Source organism: Phoxinus phoxinus (genome assembly GCF_949152265.1).
Source record: "Phoxinus phoxinus genome assembly, chromosome: 22".
Taxonomy (NCBI): domain Eukaryota; kingdom Metazoa; phylum Chordata; class Actinopteri; order Cypriniformes; family Leuciscidae; genus Phoxinus; species Phoxinus phoxinus.
In genome coordinates this window covers 6,224,306-6,242,203 of record NC_136897.1, presented here as the reverse complement: position 1 = coordinate 6,242,203, position 17,898 = coordinate 6,224,306, and the positions used below count along the sequence as shown (strand labels likewise).

At 35.8% G+C, this 17,898-nt stretch overlaps 3 protein-coding genes across 5 annotated transcripts in view; all 3 read right to left on the bottom strand.

Annotated features, from left to right (window-relative positions):
• The window catches only part of abca7 (ATP-binding cassette, sub-family A (ABC1), member 7), a 36,228-nt gene extending 31,119 nt beyond the window's left edge, over nt 1-5,109 (bottom strand). For both annotated transcript variants that reach the window (XM_079597962.1, XM_079597963.1), the window contains exons 1-6: nt 4,997-5,109; nt 3,910-4,018; nt 3,688-3,781; nt 1,793-1,934; nt 1,573-1,700; nt 1,049-1,170 (exon numbers count right to left, since the gene is read on the bottom strand). In XM_079597962.1, coding sequence (XP_079454088.1) covers nt 1,049-1,170; nt 1,573-1,700; nt 1,793-1,934; nt 3,688-3,781; nt 3,910-3,975 — 552 coding nt within the window. In that variant the 5' untranslated portion in view covers nt 3,976-4,018; nt 4,997-5,109. The remainder of the gene's footprint in view (nt 1-1,048; nt 1,171-1,572; nt 1,701-1,792; nt 1,935-3,687; nt 3,782-3,909; nt 4,019-4,996) is intronic.
• Nucleotides 5,110-5,458: 349 nt separating this feature from the next.
• LOC306990743 (amyloid-beta A4 precursor protein-binding family A member 1) lies at nt 5,459-14,300 on the bottom strand. Its single transcript, XM_079597967.1, has 11 exons — nt 14,046-14,300; nt 12,415-13,596; nt 11,343-11,373; nt 11,101-11,246; nt 8,930-9,016; nt 8,664-8,840; nt 8,105-8,284; nt 7,438-7,650; nt 7,232-7,351; nt 7,005-7,145; nt 5,459-6,398 (listed from the first exon to the last, which is right to left on the bottom strand). Exons 2-11 carry the CDS (start codon nt 13,501-13,503, stop codon nt 6,327-6,329), a joined length of 2,256 nt encoding a protein of 751 aa, XP_079454093.1. The 5' UTR covers nt 13,504-13,596; nt 14,046-14,300; the 3' UTR covers nt 5,459-6,326.
• On the bottom strand, nt 14,189-17,523 carry pex11g (peroxisomal biogenesis factor 11 gamma). 2 transcript variants are annotated; one of them, XM_079597980.1, is made up of 6 exons: nt 17,405-17,523; nt 17,164-17,248; nt 16,402-16,587; nt 16,138-16,316; nt 14,995-15,066; nt 14,189-14,916 (listed from the first exon to the last, which is right to left on the bottom strand). In XM_079597980.1, exons 2-6 carry the CDS (start codon nt 17,224-17,226, stop codon nt 14,694-14,696), a joined length of 723 nt encoding a protein of 240 aa, XP_079454106.1. In that variant the 5' UTR covers nt 17,227-17,248; nt 17,405-17,523; the 3' UTR covers nt 14,189-14,693. The 2 variants fall into 2 exon arrangements, with proteins under 2 accessions (XP_079454106.1, XP_079454105.1); XM_079597979.1 differs by having other exon boundaries at nt 17,164-17,523.
• Nucleotides 17,524-17,898: the final 375 nt, after the last annotated feature.

Sequence of the window (17,898 nt, the reverse complement as noted above, 5' to 3'; positions counted from 1 at the left end):
GGACAAAAGAGGTAAAACAAGATGTCCATGTATCAATTTACTATAAAAATACTATGCTATGAAAGTGTTAAAGTTGTATTGTGACATAGATCCAAGAGCAATTGGATGTATTGATCATGGGAAAAAAATTAGGGCAGGGACCTGATTCTGTTCATTGGTTGTTGATTGGACTTAAGTGGACTAAATGATTGGAGAAGTCCTGCATACATCACCAGAGAAAAGTCTGTCGTTTCTCCAGAAGACATTATGATATTTTTATTAAAAATTAAGAGATAAAAAAAAACGATAAAATTCACAGCACTCGTTTAGAAAAAGATGGGACAAATTTTTATTTCATGCCGACTTTAAAGTCATGATGAAAGGAAAGTAGCGACAGACCCTTTTTTTCATGTGACATGCATCCGAGTGAAACGGATTATAAAAATAAAAAAAATGTGTGTGTGGGGGTGGGGGTGGGGCTGCTTGGTTCTATCTACTTGTTGATTGGATGTAGGTAGATGGAATGCGAGCTTGCAGTCAATTGTAAGAAAGGGGCAGCGTTTAAGCAGACTAAGTGATTGACATCATCAGGGAGTATGTCGTTTCACCAGATTGAGCTATGAAATTTGATTAAGAATTATGTGATCAACATTTTTTGAAAAAACAAATGAATTGTGATCAATAACATGCATTTAGAAAATAGATGGGTGTATTTTAATTTCATGCTGACCTTTAAACATGAAAAATCTGTTCCTCTGAAGAAATTGTAGAAATCTAGCTTAGGTAATTCAATTATTGGTTAGCTCTAACTAATGATGTAATTGGGCAGGGGGCAACATTGTGGTTGCAAATATAAGCTGCTAGTTTTATTTTTCAGATTTTCTCTTTGTATCAGGACAATAAATATCTGTATAAAATATAGAGATTATCCAATCACATATTTCGGGTAAATGCAAAAACAAATAAAAAACAATGCTTGCACTGTCAGGTCATTAGGCCAGCTCAGAATCTAGGTTTCCAGAGGAGGATTAGAAGCACTTTAGAAAGTAGAAAAAAGGTTCTTTCTTACCACTTGGAGGTTCAGTCGTGCCCTCAGTAACTGATCAACAGATGCTGAGGAGATGCTGGTGTTTGTCCGCAGGAAGGAGGAGAAGCTTTCATTGGCCTTGAGATACTCTCCAACTGGAAGATCTACAAAGATCAAAGTCCAGTGAGCTTATATTAAAAGTTTGATTTTATTAATAATACATTAAGGAAAATAGTTTAACCTACTGGCAACATTTTGTTCAGGATTTGCATTATATGTGCAAGGCACAGAATGTGTACTTGCTGTTCTCATTAAAAAAAGAAGATTATGGTAGTTTTTTTTTAAACATAAACAAAAGCCTTATTTCCTCTCAGCGGGATCTGCCAGAAAAGCTTTCTCAGTTTGGTATCTGAGCACAATCTGAGACATTGTTGAGATCTCTAGCTGAGAGTCATTACTGGGGTCTTTAAACAAGTCTCCATTCTCTCTCCGTTTCAGGTCTTTGAGAATATTGAATGGGATATTGAACATCTTCTACAATGAGACATTTGATCAACATGTCGTACTTGGCCAGGCATCTGGTCTTTCCCCGAGTCTCTGGATTGCCTGCGACAGGTCCTGTAGGCCGGAGAGGGCCGTACGGTTACCACTGATTGTCAGGACAGTCCTGATATCGACCAAAAGTCGAGAGAGTCTGAAAACGAGAGAATAAACCTCCATTAAAGGCCAAACCCAAAGAAAAATCATGATACAGTGTCTGAGATACTGTACAGAAAAGCATCTCACATGGAGTTGTCGAAGTTGCTCACTCGACCGGGTGTCTCTCCTGAAGTGGGGTGATGAAAACAGGGATTGTTGACATTGCAGATGATGCCCTGAACCCATGGCAGTGTGCCTGCTGAAGGAAGGGCCTTGTTGGGAAAGTGACCTGATATGGAAAAAAAGATCAGAAACATTTAATGTGAATGTGAAACATTCAAAACATAAAGACATTTAAATGAACTAAAATAAACAAAACATTTTTTTTACATAAAATAAAAAGTACATTTTCTAATGATGTACACTTTTAGGCGCTACTTGCATTTAAAATCATGAGACGCATGATGTAAAAATGTAAGACAAAAAAAATAGACACGTTTTTTTTAAAGAGTGCTACATGTTTAGAATGCTGTGTCACGCACAAGATACAGAAAATCTGGTGCACATTTACATAGAAAAACAATGTAAAAGCAGCACAACAGAATACAAAAATATGTTCTTTGTAAAGGGCCTCCTACCACATGTGTACTGTACACTCAGATGATATGATTTTATTGGACACCTTTATTTGCATAACGAATAAATAATGGATGACAAAAATAGCTGTAAATAGGGTGTGGTTGGTACAATGGTATAAATATTCTCAAACTTTTGTTTTTGTGTGATGCTGCACCCACACCACTAGGTTTCAGTATATAGTTTAATAAAGTCTTTATAAAGTTTAAAGTTGGTAATTGTGATCCTATTTTTTTGCGACTTCTCGATTGAGAAAATTTTTAGAGAAGGACTTGGTTTTGGTTGATTGGATCATCGTATAATTGCTAATTGCTACGATCGAAAATTTAGCACATAGCTTCAGCAGGCATGTATCATACTAAGCGGGGCAGCCGGTCTCGGAGCCCTTCCCAGCTCTACAGCGCCACACAAAATTCCAATGTAAATAAGTGGTGAAAAATGGAACTGCAGCTCGCTCTAATTGAGAGCCATTGAAGCAGATTTCTGGGTGCCCCGCTTGCATTACGTAAACCTCACTCCAGAACAAGATGATATCAGTCTGCTTCAGCTATATGCATTAGTCTGTATCAGGTCAGTAACTAGTTGGCATGTCTGTTCTTCCTATGTGGAGTAGCGTATCAAATGAAAGTATCCTTTAGTTTAAACATGCTCATCTGAATAGCCTTTATATACAGACGTGCTGTTATAGACATGACGGGTTTCTTCACTGGAATTCCTCCACAACTTGCAATATTCATAAACAACATTCCGAGGCAATAAATACTACATTAAGGCATTTTTAAGATGGCATTCTATGCGTTTGTCGTGGATACTAAAGGCTGCCGAGCGCCATCCTCAGGCTGAATGACGCAAGGACATTTGAATTCTGCCAAAAGTGTGTCTGGCGTGTTCAGTGATAAGAATATAAAACGTACAAAATGTTTTTTCATAAACTAGCGCTAAGACCCAGAATCTGCCCTAACTAAATTTACGGCCAGGAGCAGCTGCTGATGCTAACTATAAGAGATACACAGTTGCATATACCTTCTTCTTTTTTTACTCTGAAGTGGAAACAGGCTTCGATAGGATGGACAGGACATTTAAAGGCGAAGAATATAACATAAACCTGGTTGGGATGCTTAAGAAGAGCAATGTTAAATAAATAAACCCATGACTTCCATCACCTATAATATCTACCCTTATTAGAGAAATGTGCAACATTCATTTCATTTATTTAAAATAATTCATCACGTCATTGGGACTAAATTTTCTTCAGATGAGCCGTTAGAAAGGTCATGCTTATTATATATAAACAATGTCACAAGGGCTCAACAATGTCCTGATTTTCAGTGTAGCTAATCAGCTTTGCTTCCCTGCCACCTGCCAAAAGAGGAGGGCAACACTCTCGCTCACAGGGCGTCACTTACACTGGCTCTGTTTATATGGCGGGTGTGATTGCCGGACAGCAATGAGGATGAGGAAGAGGAAGAGCGGCCACAGAAGTTCAATAATCAGTTGGACCTGTAAGGAAAGATAAAGAGACATCATGTAGAAAATCATGTTTAATGACATTCCTCACTCTATTCCAACTGTGGAGTGTTTGACAGAGAGTGTAAGTGTTTTGCGGAGGAGGAGTAAAGACACGTCACCTTGTTTCTCCTGCGGTACGTGAAGTTTTTCCACAGCAGCAGATAGAGCTGCGTTCCAATGGCCATGATGGACGGCACAGAACTACGCAACCATGGTGACCGAGGAAACCTACAACAAAAAAATGGTTCTATTCTTCCACCATGCAAATACAATGATGACGCATACTTGGCGTAACTTTACACTCAAAGCAAAGAAGCCTTTCAATTCAGTAAAGAGACTTCTTCTATGGAAGACAAAAGGAGATGATATGCAAGTTTTCACTCCATACAATTAAAGTTAATGGTTACCAGGGGCTGTCAATCTAAAAAAAACAGCATCGTAAAAGCATCATATTCCACGTCTTCTGAATCAAAACAATCATTTTACTATGAAAAATTGTAATTGTAGCTCTCAAATATCATTGTTTGATTTGAATATGCACATATTCAAATTGGAGCTTCTTGGTTACAACAAAATGTTAATTTGGAGGTGAACAAACCCCTTTAAATGAATGGATGAGTTGTTGAAAGTTAAAAGACATGATCTCTTCGGCTTTGACTGTAAATTCCTTTTCTTGAAATCCTCATTATACTAATTGGCTTAACAGAGCCAAGACAAACAAATCTCCTCTAAAATGGGAACAGAAAAATACAGCTTGTGTAAGACAAAGATAATGTTAATGTAATGACTGAAATTATTATGGGCTGCTTTGTTTGAACAAAACATTAAACAATTATTTACACTGCTGATTTCAAATCCTTAAACATCTACAGAACTATAGATTGTTTATTGTAACTGACATAATTATCATCACACTGTTTATGGATAGAGTAAACAAAATATTTGTTTAAATATATAGGCCTATTTAAAAAATAAGGCCTCATTTGAGAAGTATATTCAACATATTTTCATTAGAAATCGTTTATTTAGTTTTCCCTTGTATTCTATAATGCAAGATATACTTTAGGATACAATAATTTGTCATTAATATTTAATGAACTGTTCATTGCAGGTCATATCATTTCGAATCATTCACAGTACCGTAGCTTTAACTTTCGCTATTGATGTCTATAAACAACACAATAATCACGGGTAGAATGCTGTTACCTTTCGTTTTATCCAAAACTTCATTTGCCTCATGAATTAGCTGGTCTGCTGCAGTCTTTCTGCAGTCCGTGGCCGTGCGCGCTGCCGGTGTTACGAGATCACTTTGAGGAAGCACCAACATGGGCGTGGCTTCCATTCAAAACATTGAAACCACATTGAGCTTGTAACCAATAGAGAGCGCTACATTCAGGATATGTAGCCAATCATTTGCTTTGTGTTCATTTAGCACCCGCCCATTTAGACTTTACATAAGCCCTGCGCCATTTCCGGCACCTGTACAGTGAGCCTGTCTGGAAATGTAATTATCGTTATATTTTTTTTATATCTTATAATTCCGCATATATCCTGTGAGGATTGTCGATATCTTGAAAAATAATCATTGTCGATATCTTGAAAAACAAAGATATTATATAATAAAGTAGTAAAACCAAACAATATAGAAAATAAGATAGGACTCAGAATGAGAAATTCTTCTACAGCATTTATTAATCTTAGTTAATGTTAATTTCAACATTTACTAAAACATTAAAATAAAAAAGATGTAATTGTTAACATTATTATTATTATATGTTAATACACTGTGAGCTAACATGAACACACAATGGACAGTTGGATTTTTATTAACTAATGTTAACAAAGATGAATTAATACTGAAACAAATGTATTGCTCGTTGTTAGTTAATACATGAACTAATGTTAACAAATGAGAACTTATTGTTAAGTCAAGTGTTACCAAAATATAAGATATACCTTAGAATTGTACTATCCTTTTTTCTCTCTTTAAACAATTAAACACACAAATCAAGAAAGATTGTCTTGATGTATCTTTAATAAACATCCAATACAGCAGTTATTAAAATATACCTCTCTCTATATAGCTAAAAACAACCCTGGCATAATCAAGGTCCGTTCATTTTTACAGGCACTAAGTCTTGAGCTCTGTGAAAAGCATGTAAACCACTGAATATCAAATCCATAATGAGGTATTGCAGAAGTGCTGGAAGCTTGAGATGGAAGGCTCAAGATTATTTAAGATTAATTTTAAATGTGTGGATTCTAATGCATAGTCATTAAAAAACAAGGCTTGTCTTCAGGCACATTGGCTTAGCAGCAAGAGCAAAAACAAATGTACACATAATAACCAGCAGTTAAATAATCAGCTCTAAAACAGCTTTAAAATATAGGTCCATGATCTTTGTAACATTTTACACTGCTCAGTTTTAATGTATCTGCTAAAAGACAGAGTTTAAATTAAATAACTTCTCTACACCTCAGTAAAGTGTTCAGTGGTAAATTTGCATGTGACAGAAAACCTGAGGGGATCCGCCTCCTAAAGGAACACGGGCTGATCTAGGCCAGTCAGGAGACGGTAGGTTGATGTTGGCATAGTCTTCAGATGAATCTGTTACAAATTAGATAAAAGTTTATTACAAATGAAAATTCATCCAGTCTATTTTTAAAATGCAAGTTATAGCTCTTATTGTGAAGGATTCATCAACGTAATCAAAGTCAAAACTGGATGTTCTGGGTGAAACTGTCTGGTGTCATATGCAGAACTTCTCCAATCATTTAGTCAGCTAAAACCCTGCTCATGTTCATCTGTCTCCATTTTTGTGTGTCCACATCTCAAAATCGAATAAATAACAGATCCATTTAACCAAGTTCATGCCCTACATTTATTTTTCGATAATCTGTTAGACTTGGATGTACGTCACAACCATTTAATTGTGAAATAGTAAATTGCAAAAAAAAATAGAAATTAATAACCAGAAAAAGAAAGCTATACTGGTGAACGTTTTTGACTAAATTGTTGTTTTATGTACCGGTAGTCTGAACAGCAATAAAACACACTTAACCAGATCCAAACCACATCCATATTTAAAATTCGATTTAAGACTATTCGATTTAAATCTGAACAATCATATCCTGATTTCTAGAAGTTTTTGAATCATTCTTGCTGTAGTAAAAAGGGCGCAATATTATTTAAAGTGAAATACGCTCATCCTACCTCTCCTACAGCACTGGACAGGATGTGGATGATCTTCTCGTGAGGTGTAGCAACGACACTCTGTCCATTGATCTCAATGATTCGATGACCGACTCGAATGCCACCCCGCTCAGCGATTCCTCCTCGCATTAAACTGCAAATCTATTGCAGAAGTCATGTTAACAGAAACAGAATGTCATATACTCAACACAGCTTCACCAACATAGTGGTTGTAAACAGTTGCTTACAATCCCGTCCTCCACGCTGAAGCCCAGCTGATACTTGGGGTCTGGACGCTTAATGATCGCCATTGTGACAGGTGGACAGTGAACGATGCTGAGCTTTATCATCGACAGGTTCTTTAAATCCTGGCGTAAACGAAAAAACAATATTTTGGCACGAGATGCAGAGTGTTTTAATTGTTGTGGAATGCTTAATTTCTGGTTGGTCTTACTCGTATGATACTTTGGCAGGTGGCGATGGGGAGGCCCACCAGACTGGTGCCATTAACGGACATGATGCGATCCCCGATGCTCAGCTCGCCGGACCGTTCTGCAGGGCCGCCGTGAAGCAGGTTGGCTACCACCACTGTCGGCAAGATAGAGCCCCAGCCAGACTCCACAATTGCAACACCTAATATCTCTCCTGCCTTTTTTGATATGCACACCTAAAAATAAAAAGAGGGGAATGGGTTGTATTCATGCTATCTAGCTTTGTGTGTGCAATATGACCAAAATCTTTCATTATGATACGAGTAATTTTATTTCATGGTAACGATATATATCCCGTTTTTTTTATTTTATGAAATTTCATAATTTTTGTCACCAATTTCAATTCCCCCCCCCAAAAAAACTAATACCAACCTAACTAACATAAGTAAAAAATAACTTAAAAAAACATACTCCCCATCTTTCATGAAGATACTCACAAAGATAAGCATTTTGAAAAATAAGTGTGTGAATTTGCCCATTCAAGCACAATAAGATGGAAAAAGATAAGATAAATTTTCAGGCTTAAAAACGCATTCAAATAAAACGATACAAAGTGAAAAATAAAATAAAAAAAGTGTTCAAAGCAACAGCTTTCGGCACAGATCCACATAGAGGGCAAGACATCCTCACCTCTCTGATGTTTTCAGAGCGAGAAAAGTGAACCAGGTCTCCGTTATAAAGTTCCTGAGTGCCGAGGTAATCGCTGTACTCGCCTGGCCTCAGATCACTAGCTTTAATTCCATTAGTGTACAGAAACTGCTGGTATGCAACGCCAAAAGCCTGACCAATGGCCTGTGCAATTGTCTGAGCCTAAAGAAGACACACATAAGGAGTAAGGAATTATGAAAGTTAGATCAAATTAAAATCTCAAAAGACAACTTTACACGTAAATGCATAATGAAAACCCTATAATAAAGACAATACAACATTTTTACCAACTCTTTGTCCAGGTGGACATCACACAAAAATATGTCAACATTTAAGAGTGACTTCCAACATGTGCAATCAAACCTCTTCAAATGATTCGAAACGCAGCAGCAGGTCTTGTCTTCAATGAGCCCAAGAGAGCCCATGTGTCTCCTCTGTTTATCTCTCAGCACTGGCTTCCGGTTGCGGCTCGCATTAAGTTCAAGACATTGGTGTTTGCCTACAGAACAGCCACGGGCTCTGGACTAAATATTTGACTCACATCATCTGAAGAAAAGACGTGGCAAATCATCCAGCACTTCTTCGGTGGTGCTGCAGAGGTTGCCGCGGAGTCCGCTGATTTGCGATTGGCTGGCTTCCTGCGGGCCATCAAAACTACAATGTTCCCAATATCTGCGATGTATGAAATCATCTGCAGGGCATGGTCCATCATGGCCTCCTGGAAGCAAGAGAGAAACCAGCCTCACATCAGAGAACACATCACTCACAGAACATAAGATGGACTGTCAAGTATGTCTTTTGTCTAACCTGTGTGTCAGCACTCAGTACTTTGATTCTCTGTGTGGAAATGAACAGATCCACCTCCGTCATAGGCTGAGACTCTCCTTCAGGTGCCTAGATATTATAAATGCACATGTATGTTGTATTAGCCATGTTAATAGCCAAACTAAGAAAGCAAAGAAAGCGTGAGTAGTGATTGCCTGTGTAAAACCCCAATGAAAGGTGTTGTGGGCGGTTCCTTATTGGTCCAACTTAAACTGCCAATAATACAGATGAAACTCGAAAAATTTAAGTATCGTGCAAAAGTTCATTTTATTTCAGTAATTCAACTTTAAAGGTGAAACTAATATATTATATAGACTCATTACATGCAAAGTGTGATATTTCAAGCCTCTATTTGTTATCATTTTGATGATTATGGTGTACAGCTTATGAAAACCCCAAATTCAAAATTAGTATATTGTGAAAAGGTTTTCATAAGCCATAATCATCAAAATTATAACAAATAAAGGCTTGAAATATCTCACTTGGCATGTAATGAAAAAGTAATGTTATGTAGTAAAGTGTAAGTAATGTTATGTAAGTAAAGTAATGTTATGTTATGTAAGTAAAGTAATGTTATGTTATGTAAGTAAAGTAATGTTATGTTATGTAAGTAAAGTAATGTTATGTAAGTAAAGTAATGTTATGTTATGTAAGTAAAGTAATGTTATGTAAGTAAAGTAATGTTATGTTATGTAAGTAAAGTAATGGTATGTAAGTAAAGTAATGGTATGTAAGTAAAGTAATGGTATGTAAGTAAAGTAATGGTATGTAAGTAAAGTAATGGTATGTAAGTAATGGTATGTAAGTAAAGTAATGTTATGCAAGTAAAGTAATGTTATGTAAGTAATGGTATGTAAGTAAAGTAATGTTATGCAAGTAAAGTAATGGTATGTAAGTAAAGTAATGGTATGTAAGTAAAGTAATGGTATGTAAGTAAAGTAATGGTATGTAAGTAAAGTAATGTTATGCAAGTAAAGTAATGTTATGTAAGTAATGGTATGTAAGTAAAGTAATGTTATGCAAGTAAAGTAATGTTATGTAAGTAATGGTATGTAAGTAAAGTAATGTTATGTAAGTAATGGTATGTAAGTAAAGTAATGTTATGCAAGTAAAGTAATGTTATGTAAGTAATGGTATGTAAGTAAAGTAATGTTATGTAAGTAAAGTAATGTTATGTAAGTAATGGTATGTAAGTAAAGTAATGTTATGCAAGTAAAGTAATGTTATGTAAGTAATGGTATGTAAGTAAAGTAATGTTATGCAAGTAAAGTAATGGTATGTAAGTAAAGTAATGGTATGTAAGTAAAGTAATGGTATGTAAGTAAAGTAATGTTATGCAAGTAAAGTAATGGTATGTAAGTAAAGTAATGTTATGCAAGTAAAGTAATGTTATGTAAGTAATGGTATGTAAGTAAAGTAATGTTATGCAAGTAAAGTAATGTTATGTAAGTAAAGTAATGTTATGTAAGTAATGTTATGTAAGTAAAGTAATGGTATGTAAGTAAAGTAATGGTATGTAAGTAAAGTAATGGTATGTAAGTAAAGTAATGGTATGTAAGTAAAGTAATGTTATGTAAGTAATGGTATGTAAGTAAAGTAATGTTATGCAAGTAATGTTATGTAAGTAATGGTATGTAAGTAAAGTAATGTTATGCAAGTAAAGTAATGTTATGTAAGTAAAGTAATGTTATGTAAGTAATGGTGTGTAAGTAAAGTAATGTTATGTAAGTAAAGTAATGTTATGTAAGTAAAGTACAGTAATGTTGTGCAATGTCTTGTATGCCATCCTTTCCAAGCATAAGTGTTTAAGTTTTTACTGCCGTCTTGAAGTTCCCATTTAATTATAATAACTAATATAATAACTGTATAAATTTCAGCTATTATTGCAGAATTTCCTTTTATAGAAAAGTTAGCATTTGATGAAAAAATGTGTGTAAAATTGATAAATAATAAAATTTAAACATTATTTTAAAATAAATAATAAATAGTAGATGCAAAATTATTTTAGTAAATGAATAAATTCATAATTTTAAATTCATATCAGTGGCCTGCAGATCTTTATCGTTGAGTCCTCTTGTGATACTTGCCTTAGCAAACAGAACTTGAACATTAAAGTTAAAATTGCTTTTTTTAAATAAATTATATTCTTTAACCTTGATACGATCCATAGCTTCCTGTGCTTGGACCATCCGGGCGTTAGTGGAGGGATTTTTCTCAGACTGTAGTTGCGTAGATCCAAGATATTTAGATCCAAAGATCACACCATCCAGGAGGTCTTCAGGGTCACATGGTCCAGGCACTTAGAACAACAGCAAAAGGACATTATTTACCATCTACATCACAAGAGCTCTGAAAATAAATACAATAGGTAAATACTTTATATTGAATTTCATACCATTCTTATAAGCTGGCTGTGTCTCAGCTTCCTGTTAAAAGACAAAAGAAAATCAAATAAGCATCTAAACTCTGATGATTCCAATGCTGTGTTCCATTCAACTAAGAAAGTCAGAAAATTTTACTTTGCATTAAAAATACCACCAAAAGCTCAATTTCCAACTTATGTGGAAATCCAAAACTCAAACCAAAGATATGGGTATATGATGTCATACCTGACATTGAAGTTCTTAGATTACATGCCTAAGCATATGAAGGTAAATGCACAAAGGTAACTGGCCTTTGTAAAAGGTAATTATTATTTTTTTATATTAAACAATTTTGACTTGCTTGCAATGGCGAGTTTAATGTTATAGAATTGCGAGTTCATTCACAAATGACACTGACATATCTTAAAACAGCTCAAACATGCATTTTAGTCTGGGACTAAAATTAAGTGGTATAAACTTAAAACTGCAAGAAAAGTGCTATAAATAAAGTTTGAATTATGAGATCTTAATTTAAAATAGCCAGATAAACACGGAATTGCTATAAACAAAGTCAAAAATATATAGTCGCAATTACCTTAATTTTTTATTCTATGGCAGAAACTGACTTCTATAGAAACAGCCGTGTAAAATACTTTAAATGAGCTTTTCTGTCAAGAAATGGAACACCTTTATGGTCAAAAGTCTGAGATTTTAAAGGGATAGTTCACTCACAAGTGAAAATGACTTAAGTCCCCCTCAAGGTGTTCCAAACTTGTATGAGTTTTTTTCCCTCTATTGAACACAAAAGACGATATTTTAAAGAATGTTGGTAACCAGACAGTTGACGGTGGCCATTGACTTCCATAGTAGGAAAAAGATACTATGGAAGTCAATAGGTCTCAATACCAACAGTTTTTTATTTTTTTTTATCTTCTTTTGTGTTCAACAGAAGACAGAATCTCATACAGGGTTGAAACAACATGAGGGTGAGTAAATGATGACAAAATTGTACGTTTTGGGTGAACTATCCCTTCAAGTAAGACTATCCCACATCTAATGGAACACAGCCTAACTAAATGCAATTAAAGAGAACTAAAAAGTCACCATATCATTGTTTGGGGAGACGGACTGATCCACGGTCCGGTCTTCAGACGCCGCCCACTGATCCTCCTCTGTGATTCTTGAGACCAACAGCTCATCCTGCAGGTGTCTATGCCAAGCATCCTCGCTGTGAGATATGGAGATCATCTCATCTGCATCACTGCTCTGCCTTCTGAGACCTGACTGATGTTCAGGGGTCACCAGGGGTGTGTGAACGAACAGCGGGCCACTTCTGGGTTCCTCAGGCTCTGGGTCCTCTAGCAGCTGCAGCAGATCTTTCTGATACTCATGGGAAAAGAGCAAAGCTTCAGGGATGTTCCTGTCAGCATCGGCACATGCTGATCGGACAGTAAACTCAAGCACTTGGGAGGAAGCAGCTGCCTCCGCTGAAGTAAGCGAGTTATGCAGAGCGCCGTGATTGGCCGAGTCATCAGCGGTGCAGTGGGTGGGACTATCGGAAGGAGTTGATGGATGAAAAAGATGCAGTTGAGTGAGAAGACTTTGAATGTGTGAGTGTTCAATATCGTGTTTCATACTTTTTTCTTCGTTTGTCCCTTTCCTCATATCTTGATTACACAATCTATCTCTATCCTCTGCATAATTCTCTTTTCTTTCCCGTTGCTCATCCTGTTTTTGAAAAACACTTATTTCAGGCTTGTTCTCACACATTTCTTGAAACAAAAGCTCTTCGGTTCTTTCAGGAGCTTCGCTGAAGTCTTGAGCTCCGCAATAACTTGCTGCAGACATTGTGTCTTCATTCAACTCTGTGTCGAAAAATCCAGGAGCCTCAAAATCTCCTATTGAACAGCTTTCTACAACCAAACCGGCCTCACTGGAGGAGTCAGACCTCCAGTCCAATGGTGGGGGCTCGATTGGGTTATAGGAATCCAGATCCTCCAACTCAGGGCTCTGTAGATTTCCACTAAGCAAATTTGTGGATTCAGGAGGGTTAGTTGAGCAATCAGAAGCATCATGAGCCCAATATGTATCCGGTGCTGAAGCTTCAGTTTGAGACTTGGAGGAATCAGAAGAAGCAAGTTGGGAACTCTGTTCCAACTCCAAATCTCCATTGTAAAGAAAACCATCTGCCATTGCTACTACTAGTAACTCTTAGCCTTAGTAAGGTAATAACCCTTAAAAATCATAAAAAAAAATCCAGAAGAGCCTTGATCCATGTAAAACAACCTAGAAAACAGATAAAGCGCCAGATTAAAACTGGTGAGTTTAAAACATACCCAAACTGTACCAGTCAAGGTATCATACATACTTCCACATTGTATAATAATAAAGGTTCGTCATCAAAAGCATGAAAAAAAACAAATGGAAGAGGTATTCTATAGTGCCCAAGTATCAAGGTCACTGCATCATTGTACAATCACAGTACTTTTTGGTAAGGTAAATCACAGCGTTGTCTAAAGATAAAGTGCATTGTGTAATAACCATAGACTGAAATAACATAACACACACACACACACACACACACACACATCAGCTGGGTTGACTTTGTGTACGTGGATAGATCAAAGTGCATGACACTATTTATACAAAGCATGCAAATCTGATTTCTGATAATATAAACACACATATGAGAATTATCTGTAAATTAACTTTAGTGTTATTCAATAACGACTTACCTTTCATCTAGATCCCCAACAATAATCACTAAACATCACGCAAATCCTGTCCAGTCGCTTAAATGGCTGGTGCTTGGAGCCGGTCAAAAGGATGTCGTGTTTCAGTAACACATCCTTACAAACTGACGGGACTCATTTTGTTTACGAAAAACTTTTATTCGGTTAACACTGTTATTGTGCAGCTTCTCAAAAACTTAACGTAGTTGAGAACATTTCCACTGTGCATGCGCATGCGCATCCGAACAAGACACGACTAATCAATCCATCGTGTCATCAAATGAGGTACAGAATTTTCCATTCAAAACTTTTAAGACTTTTAAAAATGTAACTGTTAAATTAAAGGAATCTTCACATTTTACAGAGTCATTGAAAAAATAGTCATTTAGCATTTTCACATTTTTTTGTATATTTTTTTTTTTACAAATACATTCATCCATCTACAATTGAATATAACATTTTTTAACTAGTATTCACTAGAGTAGAAGTTAACGGAATTTCAAAATACAGACTCATCAGTGAGTCTGTATAAATTGCACATTGTTAAACATAATTATGAATTATTAAATAATACATTACAAATAATACCAGACATATGTGTGTGTGTGTGTGTGTGTGTGTGTGTGTGTGTGTGTGTGTGTGTGTAATGCTTTAGGTACATGCTCCTTGATCACTGGAGCTCATCTGTAGACCTATCAGAGACGAGGCCGTTCCCATCAGTCCCACCAACCATGGAGGAAACCGTCCAGCCCACAGAAATCCAGGCGACATCCAATGAACGGCATTGCTGAGATCTGCCAAACTGCTCAGGATACTGAACACTTCCCTTCTGATCTGCCTCCGGAGCGCAGCTTTCTGAGAAAGTGCTTCCTCCCTGGTGGTAATCAGACACAATGAGCCATTCTGTGTTTAATGGGGACATTAACATGCAGAGCTCAACTTTAACACCAACCTGCTGTCAGCTGAACCTGACCATTGACACTTCTGCACTTTTCTCTTCAGAATCTGGATGGATCTAATGGATCTAAAAACAAAGATTTTTGCTATTTACCAAAGACAAAAGCATATTAATGTAAAGTCTGTAACCACTAGTGAAAATGTGTGGTTTGCATTTAAAGAAAAACAATACAACACTTCCTCACTAAATCAATTTCTGTAATGTTTTTGAAAGAAGTCTCTGTTACACCTTATTTTAAGGTGTCCTTGATACAGAGTAATATTCAAATTTAAGTACAGAGTAATATTAATTAACAACATGTACTTACTATAGAGTTATGGTTAGTAGGTTTTGGTTAAGGGTTAGTTGCTTGTAATTATCCATAATTTACTCGTATTACTCTTATTACATTTTCATATCAGTTTATTCTTATTACTGATATGAACATGTAACAAGGACACTGTAAAATAAAGTGTTACCTAAGTCTTTTCTCTTCTGCTCTCTAAGAATGCATGAATTGATCAAAACTATAGTAAAAATCATATTTTTGATTCAATCATATAGGCCTACTGTAAAATATTATTACTATATTTTTTTTCATATATTTTTTATATATATATAATTGTTTAAATTGTAAATCATTTTATTTCAAAAACGAAAAATAAATAAATAACCATCAGTTAACTTATTTACAAACTGCTGTTCTGAGGGCAGAAATATACTAATATGTGGGCGGAGCATGAGCATTATGACATCATAGTGCTCAGAAAATCCAAACGTCCTGATTATTGAGAGTTTAGACTTTTTTTAAAAGGAATGAATGGATTTTTTTCATTGTATGGTGGTTGTGTTCACACACTGCAAAGACACATTATATGCAAACACATATAAAAATTAATTTTGCATCCGATGAGCCCTTTAAGTGTCGCCTGTAGACTGGAGACGCCCCAGGTAAACTGAAGTCAGGTGAGTAGGGGAAAATCTGATACAGGATCTTTCTGTTTTCTTGAAAAAAAATAAAAAAAACACTTGTTTTCACGGATCCCTGCACCCTGAGTCCATAGAGCGCAGTGATTTCATCCTTTCAGATCTTCTCAGGTTTAAATGAAAAAAAAATGTTCAATATGTTCTCAGACTTCTGTACCCTACACACTTTACCTGAGTATGTTGAGGATGAGTGAAATGCCCCAGAGGCCCGTGCTCAGCACCCACCACTTGTCAGATTTGGTTTTGATGAGCTCTGCATCTGCGGCCCAGGCGATGTGCTCACATGGGTAATACAACTGATCAGCTATATTATTCAGAATTGACATCCAGCGCACCAAAGCGTCCTCCTCCTGAGAAAAAAAAGGCCATTAAGTCAGACTTTCCTTCAAAACTCCAATGATTCAATTAAACAGAGCCACCCTGTGTCCTCCTCACCGAGGCTCCTAACCCATAGCTTGTGGAGTACGCCAGCATGGACAGGTCATCAAAGAGCCTCAGTGTGGTTCTGCAGTGACTCAACTGAGCGGAGAACAGCAGGAAACTCTTTCCCAGGGAAGACTGGGAGTTCTTTCCAGCTAGAACCCCACCTACCAGCTGAGAGCCATAGCAGAGGGTCCTTATCTAGACCCAGAGGAAATAAATGATATTACAATTGCAATGCAAATCCTGCACTGATACCATCACATATGATGTCACCAATCAGCATGTATGGATAACTGGGAATGAGTAATGTGCCTGGTTACTTAATTCCTTGTATATAGTGCATTTCTAACAAGATTTACTAAGAGTAAGAATGCACTGTAAATTCATCCAACACAAACCGACAAGATTCTTTAACCAGCTTTGCCCCTATAAAATATCTTGAACAATAATGATAAGAATAAAAAATAAAAATATATGTAAAAAATTATGATAACGTTACAGCTTTCAGTTTATAATTTTATATTTCTTATTCGTTTGTTTTTTTAATCTGTCGTTATTTATAGAAAAATAAATGGGATTAATATCGTATTTTACAGTTTAATTTAGCATTTTATTTTTGTATTATTTATGTTAAGTTTGTTTGTTTTTAATATAGTGGCAACTTTTATTTTGACTACATAATAAAAGGGGTGAAGTTTATAGGCAATTAACATTATAATACTTTTTGTCTATTATAAAGTGGGGTTCTTGTGAAGCGTGTAAATATAAACTTACCACTTTATCTCTTCCTCTGTATGACTCTAACACATTTATGAAGGACTCGACTGAACTCTGCATGATTCGTCTGTTTAATTCTCATCTGCAGACAACCAATCATTCGGAGACACTTTGTAAATTTCTCAGACGAAAGATGTGATGTGGATCATGTGGTACATCCATTAATAACTTTTCAGAATGTAAGAAATATAAAGCACATTAAGGAGGGGTTGCTTTTTAAACTAATTTAAAATTCAACCTTTTAGCAGCAGTCTTGCACTAGGTTAGTGGACTTCGTACAGTCAGGAAATTATTTATGTTCAGTGTTGTTCACGTCACGTCAGGCCAAAGCAATCAAGAGCCGATTAGACTTGTGTCGGGGAATTACGTCATGACCCTTTTTTTATACAGTGGAAAACGTTCAAAATATTTGTATATTTAAGAATATGTGAAATATTTTTTTTTAAACAATAACAAAAAGTCAACATTTAGTACAGTTATTGTCTATATGTATATACATAAATGATGTGCCTTTACATACATTTGAAAAATCCTTAGAATTATAACTGTTTTTATGAGTTTCTTGTTTTGTGTTTTCATATTTGAAAGGGTTTCAAAGTACACTGTGTGATCAGAATTTTGTTCTTCAGAAAAATAAAAAATAAAGAATGTGCTGATGTGTTGGCGAAGAAAACATTGCATTGGAAAAAGAAGAAGAAAGACTAGCATCATTATTGTAATAGTTACACAGTG